Raw genomic sequence first — 16,705 nt, forward strand, 5'->3', positions numbered from 1 at the left:
TACCAATCATGTAATGATAAGATATAGTTAAATAGATTAGATCTTAACAAGGAAGGATATCAAGCAGTAGCAATCCCTTAAGAATCCCCTGCAACTATGGGTGCCCAAGTGTCCCATCACTCATCAACCAATCCAATTGTTTTAGCAAGAAACCAGAAATTTTTTCATTTTGTTAGGCCTAAATAGACTACGTGGTAACAAAGTACTCCAAACTTTATGCTCATTCCACAGTTTCACTTGATGTATGAATTTGACTTACTTTGTTTTCATTAGCTTACAGGTATCATTTGCCTGCTTGAGCAGTGTCAGGCCTAAATGGGCCTTTTCTAACTCTTTTTACCATTTATTATGGGCAGTTTTAGGCTGAAGTATTTGTTTGAGGTTTTATACACGTTTAAATCAGTTTATGTTTTATGTTTAAGGTGTTGTTTATGTGGGAACTATGAATTTAATTTCATTTTTGCTTGACATCTGCCTGGACTTGTTTACTTTTTTTAAAAGAGTTTTACTGTGTTACTTTGCAGTTTGGTGTGAAAAGTATGAGGTTTTTCTAAGGGATTTTGTTTAAAGTTTGTTGCATATAGACAGCAGGATATAAATGTGGTTGCTTGCATATGAAGGAACTGTCCATTTAATTTTCACTTCTCTGCATCAGTAATCCTGGCTTTTTTCATTAGTTTCTATATCAAAATATATATGGTTACATTACAATGTTTGCTTTCAGAGATCAGTGCTGATAAACACCTTCTTTCTTGTTACTGTTTTTGAAGTATATGTTGGTAGGCAGTAAATGTTGGGACGCCCAGCATACTTTCAAAAGAAAAAAAGAATCATCTTTCCATGGGCTTTGTTGTTTCAGCTAGTATGGCTTGTTATTTTTTTCTTCTTTTTTCAGTGAATATTGACCATTAGTTCATAATTAGGTTAATTAAATAGTGGCAGGTACTTGTCAGTTTCCTGCAAGATGCACCATAAATATAATTTGGTTTTGCATACTTAATTGTTGAGACAGGTACCGTCATTTTCCTGATCATTGATGTACTCTAGATCAACATTTTCATGACATGTGTCATATTTGTTTTTCTTCTTCAGGAAATAGAGGGGCACAATGCCTCCAAAGCAGCAGTTAGACAAATCAGCTTGGAGCTGGGCTGAGACAACAGACCCCAGTGCTATCACTATACAGCACATAAAGAAAGCTTACCATCTTGACCTAAAGCCATGTAAGCTGGGTAGTTGCAAGAGAAATTGCAAAGGAAATCCATTTTGTCTCAACTCCATTGGTGAAAGAGTTTGGTTTGGAGAGATTGATGACAGAAACTGGCATGATGTAGATGACCCAGAGAGTGAAAGAAGAAAGAATGGAATGTTTGTCGGCCTGAAAAATCTCGGAGCTACTTGTTATGTAAATACATTCTTACAGTTATGGTTTCACAATCACAATGTTCGAAAGGCCATTTACCAGTGGAGAGATCCTGATTTTAAGAAAATTAGTTCTGAAGAATGGTCTCCAAGTACAATCTGTGATCATCTTCAGGTCATTTTTGCCATGTTAGAATTGTCAAAGAGGAGATATATTGATCCAAGTGGCTTTATTAACTATCTTGGCCTTGATGCTGGACAACAGCAAGATGCACAAGAATTTTCTAAACTCTTTTTGTCTCTTTTAGAGGAGTCCCTAGAGAGGAATGCAGCTTCAACTGGTACTAATATAGTTCCATACCAGTTTCAAGGAAAATATGCCTATATCACTAAATGCAGTAAATGCAACAATACATCAGATTGTGTGTCACAGTTCTACGAGTTAGATTTGAGTATCAGAGGTCACAAGACTCTTGAGGATGCAATTAATGGTTTTCTTGAAGAAGAGAAATTAGAGGGAGATAACCAGTATATGTGTACAGTATGTCAGAGCAAACAGAATGCCACAAGAACCATTCAGTTGAAGTCGCTACCTCCTGTTTTGAATCTTCAACTGTTGAGATTTGTGTTTGAGAAAGAGGCTGGTCACAAGAAAAAGTTGAACAGCTTTATTCAGTTTCCAGATGTACTTGACATGAGTAAATTCACAAAGGATTGTACATCTGCACTGTATGATTTGAGTGCAGTTCTGATACACAGAGGACCCACAGCATTCAGTGGTCATTATATTGCACATATAAAAGACCAAAGCAGCCAGGCCTGGTTTAAGTTTAATGACCAGGAAATAGAGAAAATGAAAGGCAGGAATCTACAGTTAGGGAATGAAGATGACCCCCAAGAAGCAAAGCAATTGAAAGGAACCCGAACCCCAAAGGGCTACCATTCTTCTAGAAATGCATACATGTTGGTGTATATAAAAAAGGATGCTGAAAATAGAGCTGAAAATGGAGATCAATTTACAACAGACGTAGCACATCAGAAAGAAAAAGGTAAAACACAGAATCAGGGTGACTGCAAGGACAAGAATTCTCCAAGCCAGGATATTCATTTTCTGCCATCTCATGTGCTGAATTATGTAGAGCAGGATAATAAAAAGTTTGAAAGGTGGATTGAAGAGCTTGTGACAATGCGGGAGAAAAGTATTGAAAAAGGTAAAGAAAAACAAGAGAATGTCAAGTCCATATTTTCAGAAATGGTATGTGATAGTGATAACAAAATATTTGAATTTATATCGCATCAATGGTTGACAGAATGGTTGTCAAATCCAAGCAAAGCTGGGCCCATAGATAATAAACCTTATTTATGCAAGCATGGCAAGGTCGATCCTGATGCAGCCTCCAAACTCAAATGCATTGCTGAGAGAGGAGCAGATTACCTGTACGAAAAGTTTGGAGGAGGCCCTCGAATGCAAGGAGAAAATTTGCTATGTGAATTGTGTGTAAGGAAAAAATGCTGCATCATTCGCACAAAACAACAAATAGCTGAGGATGAAAAGCTTATAAGCTCTTCGATGAAGTTTAATTTTGATGGTCAGCCATGTTTCTGGATTGGGAAGAGTTCATTTCGCAGCTGGAGAAGGCTGGCATTGGAGAATTTGGGAGATTATGAAAAGAGTTGGTCCAAAGATCTTCAAGAGGAGGATTTTGATCAAAATGAGAATAGCAGCTATTCTCAGCAGTCAACTGAGCGTATTGTAAAGTTTAATGAAGACTTGTTGTGTGAAGGGCATTTGAAATTAGGTCCAGATGAGTCAAGCAGACGTCTTGTCCCAGAACTTGTCTGGCTAAGGTTAAAGATGTATTTTCCTGGTTGTCCAGAGTTCACCAGGGATGCTGCTTTGTGTGAAAATTGTCTAAATATAAATTTTGAAGAACAGAGAGTGAAAGAAAAGAATAAAGCAACAGCTCAGGAACAGAAATCTGCCTTGTTGGATCTCTTTCATGACAGAAAAAGACCGACTGTGCTTAAAACTGATGAGCAAATATTTGTTGTCAACTCAGATTTTGTAGACAGTTGGCGGAGGTTTGTCAGAGATACGGGCAACAAAGAACTGGTGACAGATGTTTTAAATTACAGCCTGATTTGTGAGCATGCTAAGTTTTTATATCCACCAGATCCTGATGGCAGACTTGCCATAGATGATAGAGTTGTTTACCTTTATGCAGGAGAATTTCAAGTTTTGCAGAGCTTTTTCTCAGTAGATGTTGAAATTTCTCTTCTTTTGCTGAAGGATGAGGCAGGGGTTGAAAAGGTCATCTGTCATCCAGTAGCTTGTGAGGAATGTGTGAGCAACAGGTTGGAACAGGAGGAGAGAAATAAGTTCCGTTACAATGATGCAATAATATACATCCGAAAAGTGGCAAAGGGCTCAGAGATTGCAAGTCTTGGAGATGACTCTGTTTCTGAGGACCCGGATTTTCAACAATCCAGAAAGAGGAAAGATTCTTTCGATAGTACAGAGGGTCCACCAGACAAAATTCCTAAACTGGATACTGCAGAGGTAAGAAAGAGTCAGCGTCGAAGAAAAGTGAGAGGGGAGAAGGAACTTAAAGTTTCCTCTGATCAAACATTAAAAGACTTAAAAATACAAGTTATGAAGTTGTTCTCTGTTCCGCCATTTGACCAGAACCTTTCATTGAATGGCACTCCCCTGGTGGAAAATTCAGAAACTCTAGGCAGTCTACGAATCATGCCAGGATCAGTTATAATGCTTAAGGCTGATGAACCTGTAGAGGACCCTATGCTGCTGGAAGACATGTATGCTGCGTCTGATCATCAAGAATCTGGATTCAAGGGTACCAGTCTTAGTCGTTAACAGAAAAACCAGTTGGCAACTCTCTCATCAAAACCCAGCTATATATTCAAGTCTTTATACGGATCAAACAACTGCTGCGTATAGCAATACATTGGAAGCTTCTTAAAGTTAACTCATATTTAGTCATGTTGCATGTTTATGATCTATTTATTTTATTTTAAAAGATATATTTAGGCAAACTTTATGTATACAAGACTGACATTTTCACAGTCTATAGAGTTCATATCCTACAGATTCCTGTTTATGATAGAAAATGGTGTCAATTTTTCGATTACTTTTTATACCTAATTGCCATTCAATTTACTTGAGACATGTACCTGAAAATTTGACTTATTAGAAATTGAAGAATGTCACAGATACTATAGATTGTTAAAAGTATTGGAAGACACCAACACCTTTTATGGTCTATATGATGCAAGTCAGAGATATTTGATGGTAATTTTAATTAAAATCTAAGATTTTTAATATTATAAATTCTAATCATGCTTAACCTGGATTTAGACAGAAATTGCAAGTGGATTTGTACTTGTTTTTGTGCAAGCTGCTGAATTTTTATTGTTAGATTGACCTTCATGGAATTCCCAGCGAATCTATGTCTGTCCTCTTAGGTCCTAAATTTGTTTATGTTCTTAACTTCATTATTATTGATGCAGCATTTATTATGCAATATACGGTGTGTTAAATAGGCAGTTGTGATCATGCTCATGGGATTTCAGGAACTGCAGTCTTTAACCCAAGGCATATTGTAATTTGTTATGTATTCGTATTGCTATAAAAAACTTATAGCAGTACATCGAAATTGTCACTTCCCTGATTTGAAGTGACATTCTCATTCTTATTGTGATATTGTGTTTTATCATAAATGATGGATATATCAGCATTGGGGGAAACGTTTAATTGAATTGAGCTTTTATAAAAACTTGATTCATAAGTTAATATTCACAAAATCAAGTTTTCTAACAGAATTTATTTTTAGCTTGCCTTATTGTTAAGCAGAGGAGAGCTGAAAGCCCTCTATATTACTATGGTACTACAACTAGCATTGTCATCCATATGTATAAAATACAATGAAACCCCTCTATAGTACTATGGTACTACAACTAGCATTGGCATCCATATGTATAAAATACAATGAAACCCCTCTATAGTACTATGGTACTACAACTAGCATTGTCATCCATATGTATAAAATACAATGAAACCCCTCTATAGTACTATGGTACTACAACTAGCATTGTCATCCATATGTATAAAATACAATGAAACCCCTCTATAGTACTATGGTACTACAACTAGCATTGTCATCCATATGTATAAAATACAATGAAACCCCTCTATAGTACTATGGTACTACAACTAGCATTGGCATCTATATATATTAAATACAATGAAACCCCTCTATAGTACTATGGTACTACAACTAGCATCGGCATCTATATATATTAAATACAATGAAACCTCTCTATAGTACTATGGTACTACAACTAGCATTGGCATCCATATGTATTGGCATCCATATGTATTAAATACAATGAAACCCCTCTATAGTACTATGGTAGTAGAGCTAGCATTGGCATCAATATGTATTAAATACAATGAAACCCCTCTATAGTACTATGGTTGAGGTTCAGAGAGTACCATTGAGCTGCATGTATCATGCAGTAGCACAAGTCAGTTAACTGCTGGTAATAATGGCTGTATCTGTTTGCATTACGTTATGTGCTTTAGTGGCAAATTTGCCATCTTAAATCAGTATATATTAAATGTAAAATAGTGACAGCACATTAATTGCATGTTTAATATTTGATTTTGGCAAAGTACCCTGCTTGTATAGAATTAATAAAGTATCAATGCATGTGCTCACTTTTTTATTCTAACTACATTTGTAATAGTGAATCTATAATAATTCCATCGGATATATGCACAAAGAAGTATACATTTTAAGTTATTCCAGCATAGACAATGTGTCTGGATTTAATGCCAAAAATAAAAAAATTCTGAATATATAAAGAAAGATAAAGAACATTTTATACGTCAGTGTGCATGCAGGTCGTTACATAATGTCTGTATAAATGTTAAGCTGCAACACTTTTCTGTGCTAGATTCCATATACATCTGAAAAGTGGACATAATTCCATTCACATGGCTTGAATAATTGCTATTGAAGAAACAGTTATTTCATTCTTGAATTGACAGTATGATTCACTGGCTGATTAATAGCGTGATTGTAAGATAACATGGCTAAGTCATATGTGCATGACCGTGGCTTAGATATTTTTTGTTTTTATAAAGTAATGCCTAGTAATTTCAACAACTTTAAGCTGTGAGACTGACATTGTTGATTAGCTATTACTTAATTGTGTAAATTTAGACATTTTGGTGAGAAACTTTAGACCACTGAATTTGCATGGTGCTTGGTTGAGTATGTTGGTTGACTGAGTTGAAACCTGTTTTCTATTTTCGTTGTAAACAACAGTTATACACGGGATACATTAAAGACAAACACAAAGAAAACCTAATGGATTTATTGTGTCTGTTATAATATTGATTGAATTAATAATTATCAGCATTTTAAAGAGAAGATGTCTTTCAAATGTTAGCTAAGATCGAAGTGCAGGGATTAACTATTTACACAATTAAAATGAACATTCAGAAATAAAAACTTAAAACATCTGTATTTACATATGAAAGAAGCTGTATAATTACATTTTCTTTTCTTCAGGAATACAGCAAAATATGCCAGGTTATTAAATGAAATTCTTGTTTATTTTGGCGCTAAAATTTTGTAATATTTAAGAAACATTATGAAATCATTGTTAAATTTTAGGAGCCATGCCATGATTGTGTTATATCTGAATTCATTTGATAAAGAAGTTTGCTATAGTGGGGTTTCATTGTTCATATGCACAGCCTTGTTGCGTCTCAACCATTCTTTCATCGTAAGTCCGATGCAACAGTTTTTAGTGGGTTTCATACCCCAGTCCTGTTAGAAGTGGCTAACATGGCACATGCATATACATCAGTTTTATATTTTTGGTTAAGATTTTGCATCTAGGTCAGGTATTTTGGTCCCAGTTTACATACAATTATACCTGAAATTATTTAACATTAATGAGGGGATGGCTCTTGATGATTACTAAACCCCCAATACAAAAAACAAAAGTGACTGTAACCCATTTTTAATTACACTGGCTAGTTAAATTTTGGAAGTTAAGTTTATTTCTCAATCTCTGCTCATCATCTAACTAGATTGCTGATATGCATCTGTGTTGGTACCACACTAACTACATTTCACATTTAACTGGATTGAAGTTATTGCTTTTAGCCCATGACTACAGGTGTTTTTTTAGCACTCTCTATACAAACCTTTTTACCTAGAATCATGAAACTTGGTGACCGGTTGCATCTATTACACACTCTTTACAAACTTAGTTCACTGTGACTCATATTCACTGACTTTAGTTCAATTTTGTGTTTAAACTGTTCATGCTAGGATCATTAAAATAAATGATTGTATACATGTCTTTTAGCACCACACCCTGTACAAGAAGGTCACGGTTACATGGCTCGAAATTAGCGGTAGTCTGCTAGCCTGAGTCTAGCAGATTTCCTGTTGGACTAGTAACTTTCATAATGTTAATAGTCCGATGGGCTAGTAAGTTTCGGTTATCAATAGTCAGAGTTTGTTTACGCCATTCCCTAAAAAAGACTTGACTTAGCAGATGTTCTGTAGAATCAAGGCAGTGGCCATTGTAAACACAGTCGTAAAATACTAGCATGAGAAAAAGAAGTCAATTTCTGCCTCGTAAAGGTGCGTTTCTATAACAAGAATCCATCCGATTTTGTGCATTTCACTTAACAGCGCGAATTATGGTCCCGTCATTAACAACTGAAGTTTGGTAATTGATCCTAATTAATCTGATAACAAATTAAATGAAAAAATGACATGGTCTCACACTTTATTCACTTGACCACAGCAACAAACTACAAAGTGGTATACCACACAAACGAACACAGCAAAAATTATTCAAAGAAATTAGTTTGCACTTTTTTTTGTTTACGGTTCTTTTTTTGTTGTTGCTTGCTACCCAAACGCTCCAGCAGTCACAAACAGGAAACTACATATTTTACATTTCCTTCGAAATAATTATAAGAATTAAATCAGTTTATTACGATTACGTTATTGACACATCCTTTCCATACAACTACTTTTTCTATGATGATAAGAAAAGTTTTTATATTTTTCCCTTACAAGAATGAACAAATAATTGAATTCATGTGGAGATATCCAAGCAGAATGCCGTACATTTGTTGGGAATTAAAGGCTCTGAGCATGGGCATCTAAGATTTGACAATTTTCCGCCTTATTAATTTCAACAATACATTGAGGTTCGATTAATTAGGAACAATTGCCAAACTTACGACTTATGATACCGTAATTGGAGCTGTTAAATACAACACGCCGAGTGTCAGATGGTTTAGTTTGATGCGAACACACCTCTTCCAAGCTGAAACTAGCACTATCTTCTGATGCTAATATTTTATAACAGTGTTTACAATAGCCACTGCTTTAATCATGCAGAACATCCACTGAAGTTAAGTCTTTGTTAGGGAGAGGCCATTTAATTGTGGGAGGGGGCAAAGACACGTGTTTTAAAATGTGTTTCTTGCTCTGACTTTTCTTGTTTTAAATCGCGTCAGCTATACTATAACATCTTGTATTTCAAAACGAGGCACAATTCCCTCATAAGACAGGCAAAATGTGGCATTTGATAGAAGGTGTTCAACCACCGGAAAAAAAGCAAAAGTTGAATGAGAAAGATGAGGTATAATTCTTATGATGGGAAAAGCATAATGGAAAGTTTCAGAAGAAATGGACAAAAGATGGAAAAGGCTGAATTATGATGAGGAAAGGAACGTTATGTGGTGTAACTGGTGTATGCAATTTGCAAAAACAAACACACAGAAAACATCCAGTTTTGTTGCAGGTTGTTCAAACTTTAAAATTGAATCAGTAAACATACATGAAAGCTGTTTGACATTGTTTTGTGAACAGGACTAGTAAAGATTTGGCAGGACTAGTAAATTTCTCAATATACTAGCCCTTCTGGCTACAAAGAAATTTGTGTTAAATTCGAGCCCTGGGTTATTTACATTTGATATTTTACAGGTTTTTTTAGGTTTTATATGAGCATGATGCCACATATGGGGTTGTGGTTTACATGATGTTCTATCAAGAATCATCAGACATTGCAAGGGGTTGCATTTTATGAGCACTACTCTGTTGTTGCAGAAGTTGGTCATAATGGCCCATATTTGTAAATTTCTCAATCACTGTTGATGCTAAAATCATGAGACTGATGATGGTATGCATCTCTCTTAGAACCACACCTTTCCAACAAAGTAAAGCTTGTTATGATCCAGACCAGTGTTTTTTTACCTCATGTGCACACGCCTTTGTCAAGATTGTTGAAATATATAATTAGTAACTTCCATATAAAACAAGATTTCATTTCCAAGTGACTCAAGTTCTGACTCCTTTGAAAACACCATTATCTAAGGTTGCATCTTTCAGTCTAAAGCAGAGTTCGCTCACCTACATTTTGCATTTTACCAGTCTTGAGAGTATTTAGAACATTTACACATGGATCCAGTTGTCAGTATTTTGCTAGGTTTAGCAATGTGAAATATGTAATAATGGAAGAGTGTGCAAACTAACTTAATAATATTTATACCGAAAAAGATTGAATCAGTTAAATAAATTGTATTACCATTAATTCTTTGAAGTCCTTGTCTTTGCAATACTGTTCAGATTGAAAGTAAATTTTATTATTAATTCTTCTGTAATTTTTTGTGAGGTAAATGTGTGAGAATGTGTTCATATCATCTACAGATGCATCTTGCCTATTTTGTGGGATTGTGTCCCACCGTTGATAATTCTGGATGTACTTCGGTGGATGTTGTCAAATTTAGAAAATTTCAAATACTTACAAATTGTTTAGCTTATCTGTGTTATATAGTTGACATTTTCTTGGTCATCAATAACAAGAAGAAAATATCATTTCAATTGACATAGTTACACAGAAAAGACAGAGACCTGCAGATAGAAGATAGATAATTTTTAAGGAATACATTGATTAAACAGACTGGTGGATAGATTGTGTAATAGATGCATATAATTTATGGCATGCGTTTAATTATACAAGTCAACATAATGATCAGTCCTGTATAATGGACTGATTAAACATCAGCATAATAAATGTTTGACTCTGAATACTTAGCGTATGTTCAGATGGGAACATTATGACAATGAATCATGTGATCAGGTCGGGTTGGATCAAATTTATTTTTCATCCACTTGTCCAGGAGTAGTACTTGAATAAAATTCACTTGTGCCACCTCCCTTTCTCTTGTCTCAAAATTTCAGCAACTTGCCAAGATTCAATGAGACGTAGACACTTTAATCCATAGAAAGAGCAAAAAAATTAATGTAAAATATATTTGCTTCTTTGAAGTGCTTAAATTTTTCAGTTTCCTGTTGTCCAGGTATCTTATATGCACTATTTCATGCTCTGATATGGTAGTATCAGTACCTCCATTTTCAGGAATGGAAATCAGTTTACTGGAATTCATACTTTCCCTAACTTCTTCTCTCAAGACTTGATCAGTGACAGAAGTCTTTGACCCAAGTGTGTTTTTGTAATTAACACAAAGTTCAGTGCCATTCTTCTGAAGTGCACACAGCATTACCATATCTAACAATGGTTTTCAATGAAGGGGTAGGGTGTAGGTTGTGATAAGCTATGCGTTTCTTCAAAACATTCATATTTCATTTAAAAATAACATTTTCTAGCAGAGTATCAACAACTTCAGCAACGTTCTGCACATGCTTGTCAGTGCCATGCATATACTGAGGGGTGGAGCTGTAATGAAACTTTATTGGTTCAATCCTGAATTTGTCACTTACATTGACCAATATACCAGCTGAATTCCCAACTGTACCAGTTTGGAATATTGTTTACAATAACTGCAAAGAATATTTCCTTCAATGATTCATTTAATCAATCAAGAAAGAAACCATCACTAATGTCTGTAAAGTAATAGAATGTGCACTCATGTGACAGTTATTAATGACTGATTACTGTAGTAACACATGATATGAATGGGTAAGTTGAGAGATTCAAGCATTCAGTTAGCATGAATGGCCAGATAAAGTGATTAAAAGGATGATAATTAACACTTGCCTGACTTATTTTAAAATCGAAAATAGGTCCTTGTCCTGCAAATGTTTAGTTTTCTGACTTAGACTATGACTAGTCTAGGATGTAATGTTATGGGATTTGATAACCCTGCAGGGCATAGTCATTGCAGGCACTGGAGGCAGATGAACAGACAGGAACAGTTAGCATACTGTATGTTAGTCATACGATCGGGGTATAGGCTTGGCAGGCAGATGATTTGAATGTGGGACACTTAGGTATGGTGAATTCTTATTTATGAATATTCTGGGTGGTTTAGAGGGTATTGAGGGAAAATAAAGAGTTTCAGGTAGTTAGTGTGTACAATATCATTTAACTTTTCTTAACAATATGCTCTGCTGTGCTATCAAGATGACACATAACTTGTTAATAATCATGTGACCACTAGAAATGGAAGCAGAAGTACAAAATACTCTGTTACATCCAATTACTGTGAATTTAGGCATGATGGGAAATCAGGAATGGGTTGAATGTATTTCATGTTTAGTTCATTATTTGCATTTAATGCATAACCATGACTTTTTGACTTGCTGTTTGCATACTATCCTACCTAGAGACATGACACTTGGTGAGGGATGCATCTAAAAGTACTACACCCTTGTGCAGAAAGAGATGTTTGTGAGCTATATTTCATGCTTCAGTGACTTCGTTAAACATTTGTTTAAAGTTCATTTCTTGGATTATGTTTATTAAAATAATGAATCTTGAGAATTTGATGTATCTTATTTAGTACTACCTCCTTACAATTAAAGGTCACTGTGACCTATATTTTATGCTTGATAGCATCGACAACTATTTGTGTTTAGCATATGGCCAAACATTTTTCCATGCTATAAAGATTCTTGCATAGACATGTCTTTTCTGCTGTAGGAAGTAGGAATAAATATATTTATCATGTACATGTACATGTAAATTGCTCATATGGTACCGATGAGTTCAAGGATTTTTTTTATTCAGCAAACCTTGTCTGAAAAGCACATTATCGAGGCTCAAAATCGTTGTCAGTTTGGATCCCTTAAATTTCCATTGTTCGCATAGTTTACTTGATTCATTATAATTATGTAAATAATTGTAAACTTATCTGTTAGCAGTGTCAATATGTAGCATGATGCTTCTTGGGAAAATGGTAGATGTACAAAAGATTCAGAGGGAACATTTTAGAATTGCTAGCAAAAAGACTCAGTTGGAGTATATTAGCGGAAATGAACACATTTTTGTGCTTTATTGAGGATGAAATGAAACAGTACTACAGGTGGCACATTGCAACTATCAAGTAAAACCTTTGAGACTAAATATTTAAATCAGAATGTTTTAAGGCTGTACATTTGATGACCCTATTTTTGTCTCAGTAAATTCGAAACAGTGTGTCACAAAGTAAATTGCACGTGTTTGCAGATGTCTTTTCAACATTTGCTAATTACTTATTTGTATGATCTTAAAAAAGTAAAAGCAATACATTGTTTAAACATTTTAATTCTTTAGAAATGTGATCCTTCATTGTTTAATTTTATCTTTTCATAGTGATGATATGAAAATGTGTGATAGAATGCATAATAAACCTAAACATGTTAACCTCTAATTGTTCTATTTTTATATGTCCTTCTAAAGCACTGTCTTTTGGTAAAATATATGAATAAAAGGTTAATACATGACTTTGACCGTATCATCCAGTGAATCAGCCCTTGACTAGTATCAGACGTTTGGCATTAGAGTCTCAAGCAGATTCAAAGGATGACAAAGCCAATATCGTCTATCAACCTCTATTAAATGGTAAACTGTCCATATTAATGACTATACATTGTAAAAGGTTAACATGTATTGGAAATAGGAATAAGATAAGTGGACTGCATGTCATGTAAGGCCTCTGTTATAGTGACTAATAAGAATAATTACTGTTTAATTAATATGTACTGTGGCTGCTAAAACCAGATTGATTTAATTAATATGTACTGTGGCTGCTAAAACCAGGTTGATGAGCAGTGTAGTCATTGATTATATTCTGGTTTTAAAAAACAATCAGTTATATATACTAATGATGCTTGATGTTTACCAGGAGTATAGGAAGAGTAGATATCACCATATCAAGTATGCTCTCATTTGCATTGTTTTCGTGGTTAACTTTATGCTTACAGTTCAGTCTCATATCTTAAACACTGTTACATCTGCACAGGTCTGAGCAAATTATTTTGTATATTTTCTAGTCCACGAATTCAAATAACATGGAACATACAAACATTTTTTATTACAAATTGATTTGTTTTAATTTAATAATAAAATATTCTCTCACAAATTAGTAATTGGAGGTCAAGAATGAAAACATGATCCTAGTCAGATACTTGAGTCCAATTGGTATATTATCCTGTCATTACTTGGACCTAATGATTTCTGCACAACTCATGGGGGCTCAACACTTCATCATTAAAGTTGGTTCCTCTAAGGAGGGATCTTCACTACTTCCTGTTTCATGACGTTGACAGCTGATAACCTTTACTGAAAGTGTTGCAGTAATTTTAAGTTGGTAATATTTATTTGCATGTAAATTTCTGGACAGCAAGAAAAGTAATTTTTATGTCTGAAAAATTTATGGTAACACAAAATGATTAGAGGTTCTGGTGGCTGAGTGATCTAAAACACTTGCCTTTACAAATCACTTGCTCATAATGCCTCTGTCTGCAGGAGTGCAAGACTCACACCATTGTGGGTATGATAGAAAGCTTGACAGTAGCTTTCTGTAGGTTCATAGTTCTTCCTGCAGTCTTCCTCCACCAAATGTACTGACTGCCATGTATGGTCTCTCTTGTGCTGAAAAATGGTGTTAAACCACAAGCCAAATCTCAAAATAATCAAACAGATTGTAGTCTTCTAACTTTCATGTTCCTATGATAACATTTGGTTCTTGGACTTGGCACTGTGCTGGTGGACATCTATATATATATATCAGTGTACCAGGTGTTCTGTATGCCATTGTACAAAAGTTATTCTATTCATATTAGAGTTCTTGTTGTTCTTAATAATGCATGAATCAATGTGCAAATGTTTATAATTTCATCTTTAGTTTATCATCTGTTTGATTAGGTATTTATTAATTGTTTTAAGTTTTATCTCAGTTAAGTTGCACGTACTATATATATCCAATCACAATGCACATTCCACTGAACAGAAGTCAGATGTGCATCATATGATGCACAGGCAGATAAGGCACCACTGTCATTAGCTTGATTCCAAACCTTACTCAGAAATATTTTGACCAATGAAGACATTGCATTTACTTATTTAGAGTAAGATTTCAGGTGTAGTACTTATTACTCAACCTATTAAGTAAAGTTGAAGTTGAGTACAGTTTTTTGACTGAGGTGCCTGTTGTGTTGAAGGTAAAATGGAGTAGATTTAGATTGGCTTGAGCATAATGTAACAGTGTCTTTGGGTGTGCCTGTTTGGGCATTGATTATACATCCGATTTGGGTGTGCCTGGTTGGGCATGGATTATGCATCAGATTTGGGTGTGCCTGTTTGGGCATGGATTACACATCAGATTTGGTTGGGTGTGGGTTACACATCAGACTTGGGTGTGCCTGGCTGGGCATGGATTACACATCAGATTTGGGTGTGCCTGGTTCATAGTTGGGCATAGATTATACAGTATGCAGTACATAAGAAATACACATCATTTTAGATTTAAGGATTTGTCTTATTCTTGTATTTGTTTTGTTATGTACAAGAACAGATATAAAAAATAAATATTGTATTTATGGTTATGTGTTCATACCCTCATTAGTGCCATATTTTCTGAAATCAGTGGTATCTCTAACTTGTGCATGAAATGAAATGAACTTTTTTTTTTTTTTTTTTACAATTTTTATAGCTTGCCTCTACAAGGTTGAGAGCTGTTGTATAACTCCTGGCACCAGTGTCTTCACATGTAGAAGCATATAAATATATCAGTGTATCTCAACCATTATTCCTAGGAAATAGTTTCAAGTGGGTTCATAGCACTTACCCACTGGGGAGGAGGCTAAGGTGACTATTTACATGAACAGTATATGCACACATTTTTTTTATAAGAAAAAAATTGTGTCTGTATCAAGGGTTTGGCATCTTTCATGTGTGAGTGTATATGTATGTGTGTGTGTGTGTGTGTATATATATATATATATATATATATATATATATATATATATATATGCACACACATGCACACACCTGGAATCATGACTTATGATTGGGAAATGCATGCTAATTAATACTACACACTCAACACAATAGTAGGTCACCGTCCTTTGTGAGGAAATGCATATTGATGGTCTGTGTTTCATGTTTCAATGACTTTGCATTTTATGCTTTTAACATAGGTCAGGTACTCTTGGTTAGCTTATGACCATATGGTTTTGTTCTGAACTAAATACATCCTTACATAGTCAGATGGCCACATCTGACCAGTGCAGTTTGAAGTAGGAATATTCAGTAGTAGACTTGTACATATTACTGACTGTATGTTGTATATTACTGATCAGTTACCATCAACAGGTTTACTGTTATGCATGTGAGTGAGTAAAGTCATTGGGGAGGGACTATGTAATTTTCAGGGTAGGGCTTGGGATTTGTTGGAAAAAGTAATCTCCTGCCCACGGGTAGATTGAAAAATATTCTTGTGCTCATGTGTAGAAAACAAGACCTATAAATTCGTTGTATTAGTTTAAGAAACAAAATTATCTAAAGGTAAAAGAGATAAGAAAAATACCCCATCCCCATTGTCTGCCCCTTTGTGGACTACATGTATTTCACATATGGCTTTTCATTTATTTTTGCTGTCTTGGTAACATCTTCGCTAGCCAAGGTTCCAATATGATAATCCTATCTACACCTTGGCGGATCGAACAAATATATTAGTGCTTGACCTAGCGACAATCTGTTGGATTTAATGAGTTGCCTCCCTTAGTAATGCCAGCTAATAGAATATAACAGAGGTGCATTGTACATCCGCCGAAAATGGTGGATCCAATTGACATAGAAAGGCTACTATGTTAGTTTAACATCGAAAGTATGACTATGTTCGAGAGGAAGCCATTACAGGTGTATTTGAATGAAAAGTATTTGTACAAACACGGACCGGCATTGGAACATTGCTTAATTATCAGTCCATTCAAGTTCATCAATGCCCCCCCCCATGTCTCGATCGTGGAGGAACATTATCCAAATTTGAATAACTTAA

General features: G+C 34.9%; 1 protein-coding gene across 4 annotated transcripts in view; it reads left to right on the forward strand.

The window, feature by feature from the left end:
• LOC149788566 (ubiquitin carboxyl-terminal hydrolase 48-like) overlaps window positions 1–15,247 on the forward strand; it is a 29,539-nt gene extending 14,292 nt beyond the window's left edge. For all 4 annotated transcript variants that reach the window (XM_089974612.1, XM_089974610.1, XM_089974609.1 and 1 more), the window contains one exon: window positions 1,093–15,247. In XM_089974612.1, coding sequence (XP_089830738.1) covers window positions 1,109–4,237 — 3,129 coding nt within the window. In that variant the 5' untranslated portion in view covers window positions 1,093–1,108 and the 3' untranslated portion in view covers window positions 4,238–15,247. The remainder of the gene's footprint in view (window positions 1–1,092) is intronic.
• The last annotated feature ends 1,458 nt before the right edge of the window (window positions 15,248–16,705 follow it).

This window comes from Sinohyriopsis cumingii, chromosome 11 (assembly GCF_028554795.1).
Source record: "Sinohyriopsis cumingii isolate HCF-2022 chromosome 11, ASM2855479v2, whole genome shotgun sequence".
NCBI lineage: Eukaryota > Metazoa > Mollusca > Bivalvia > Unionida > Unionidae > Sinohyriopsis > Sinohyriopsis cumingii.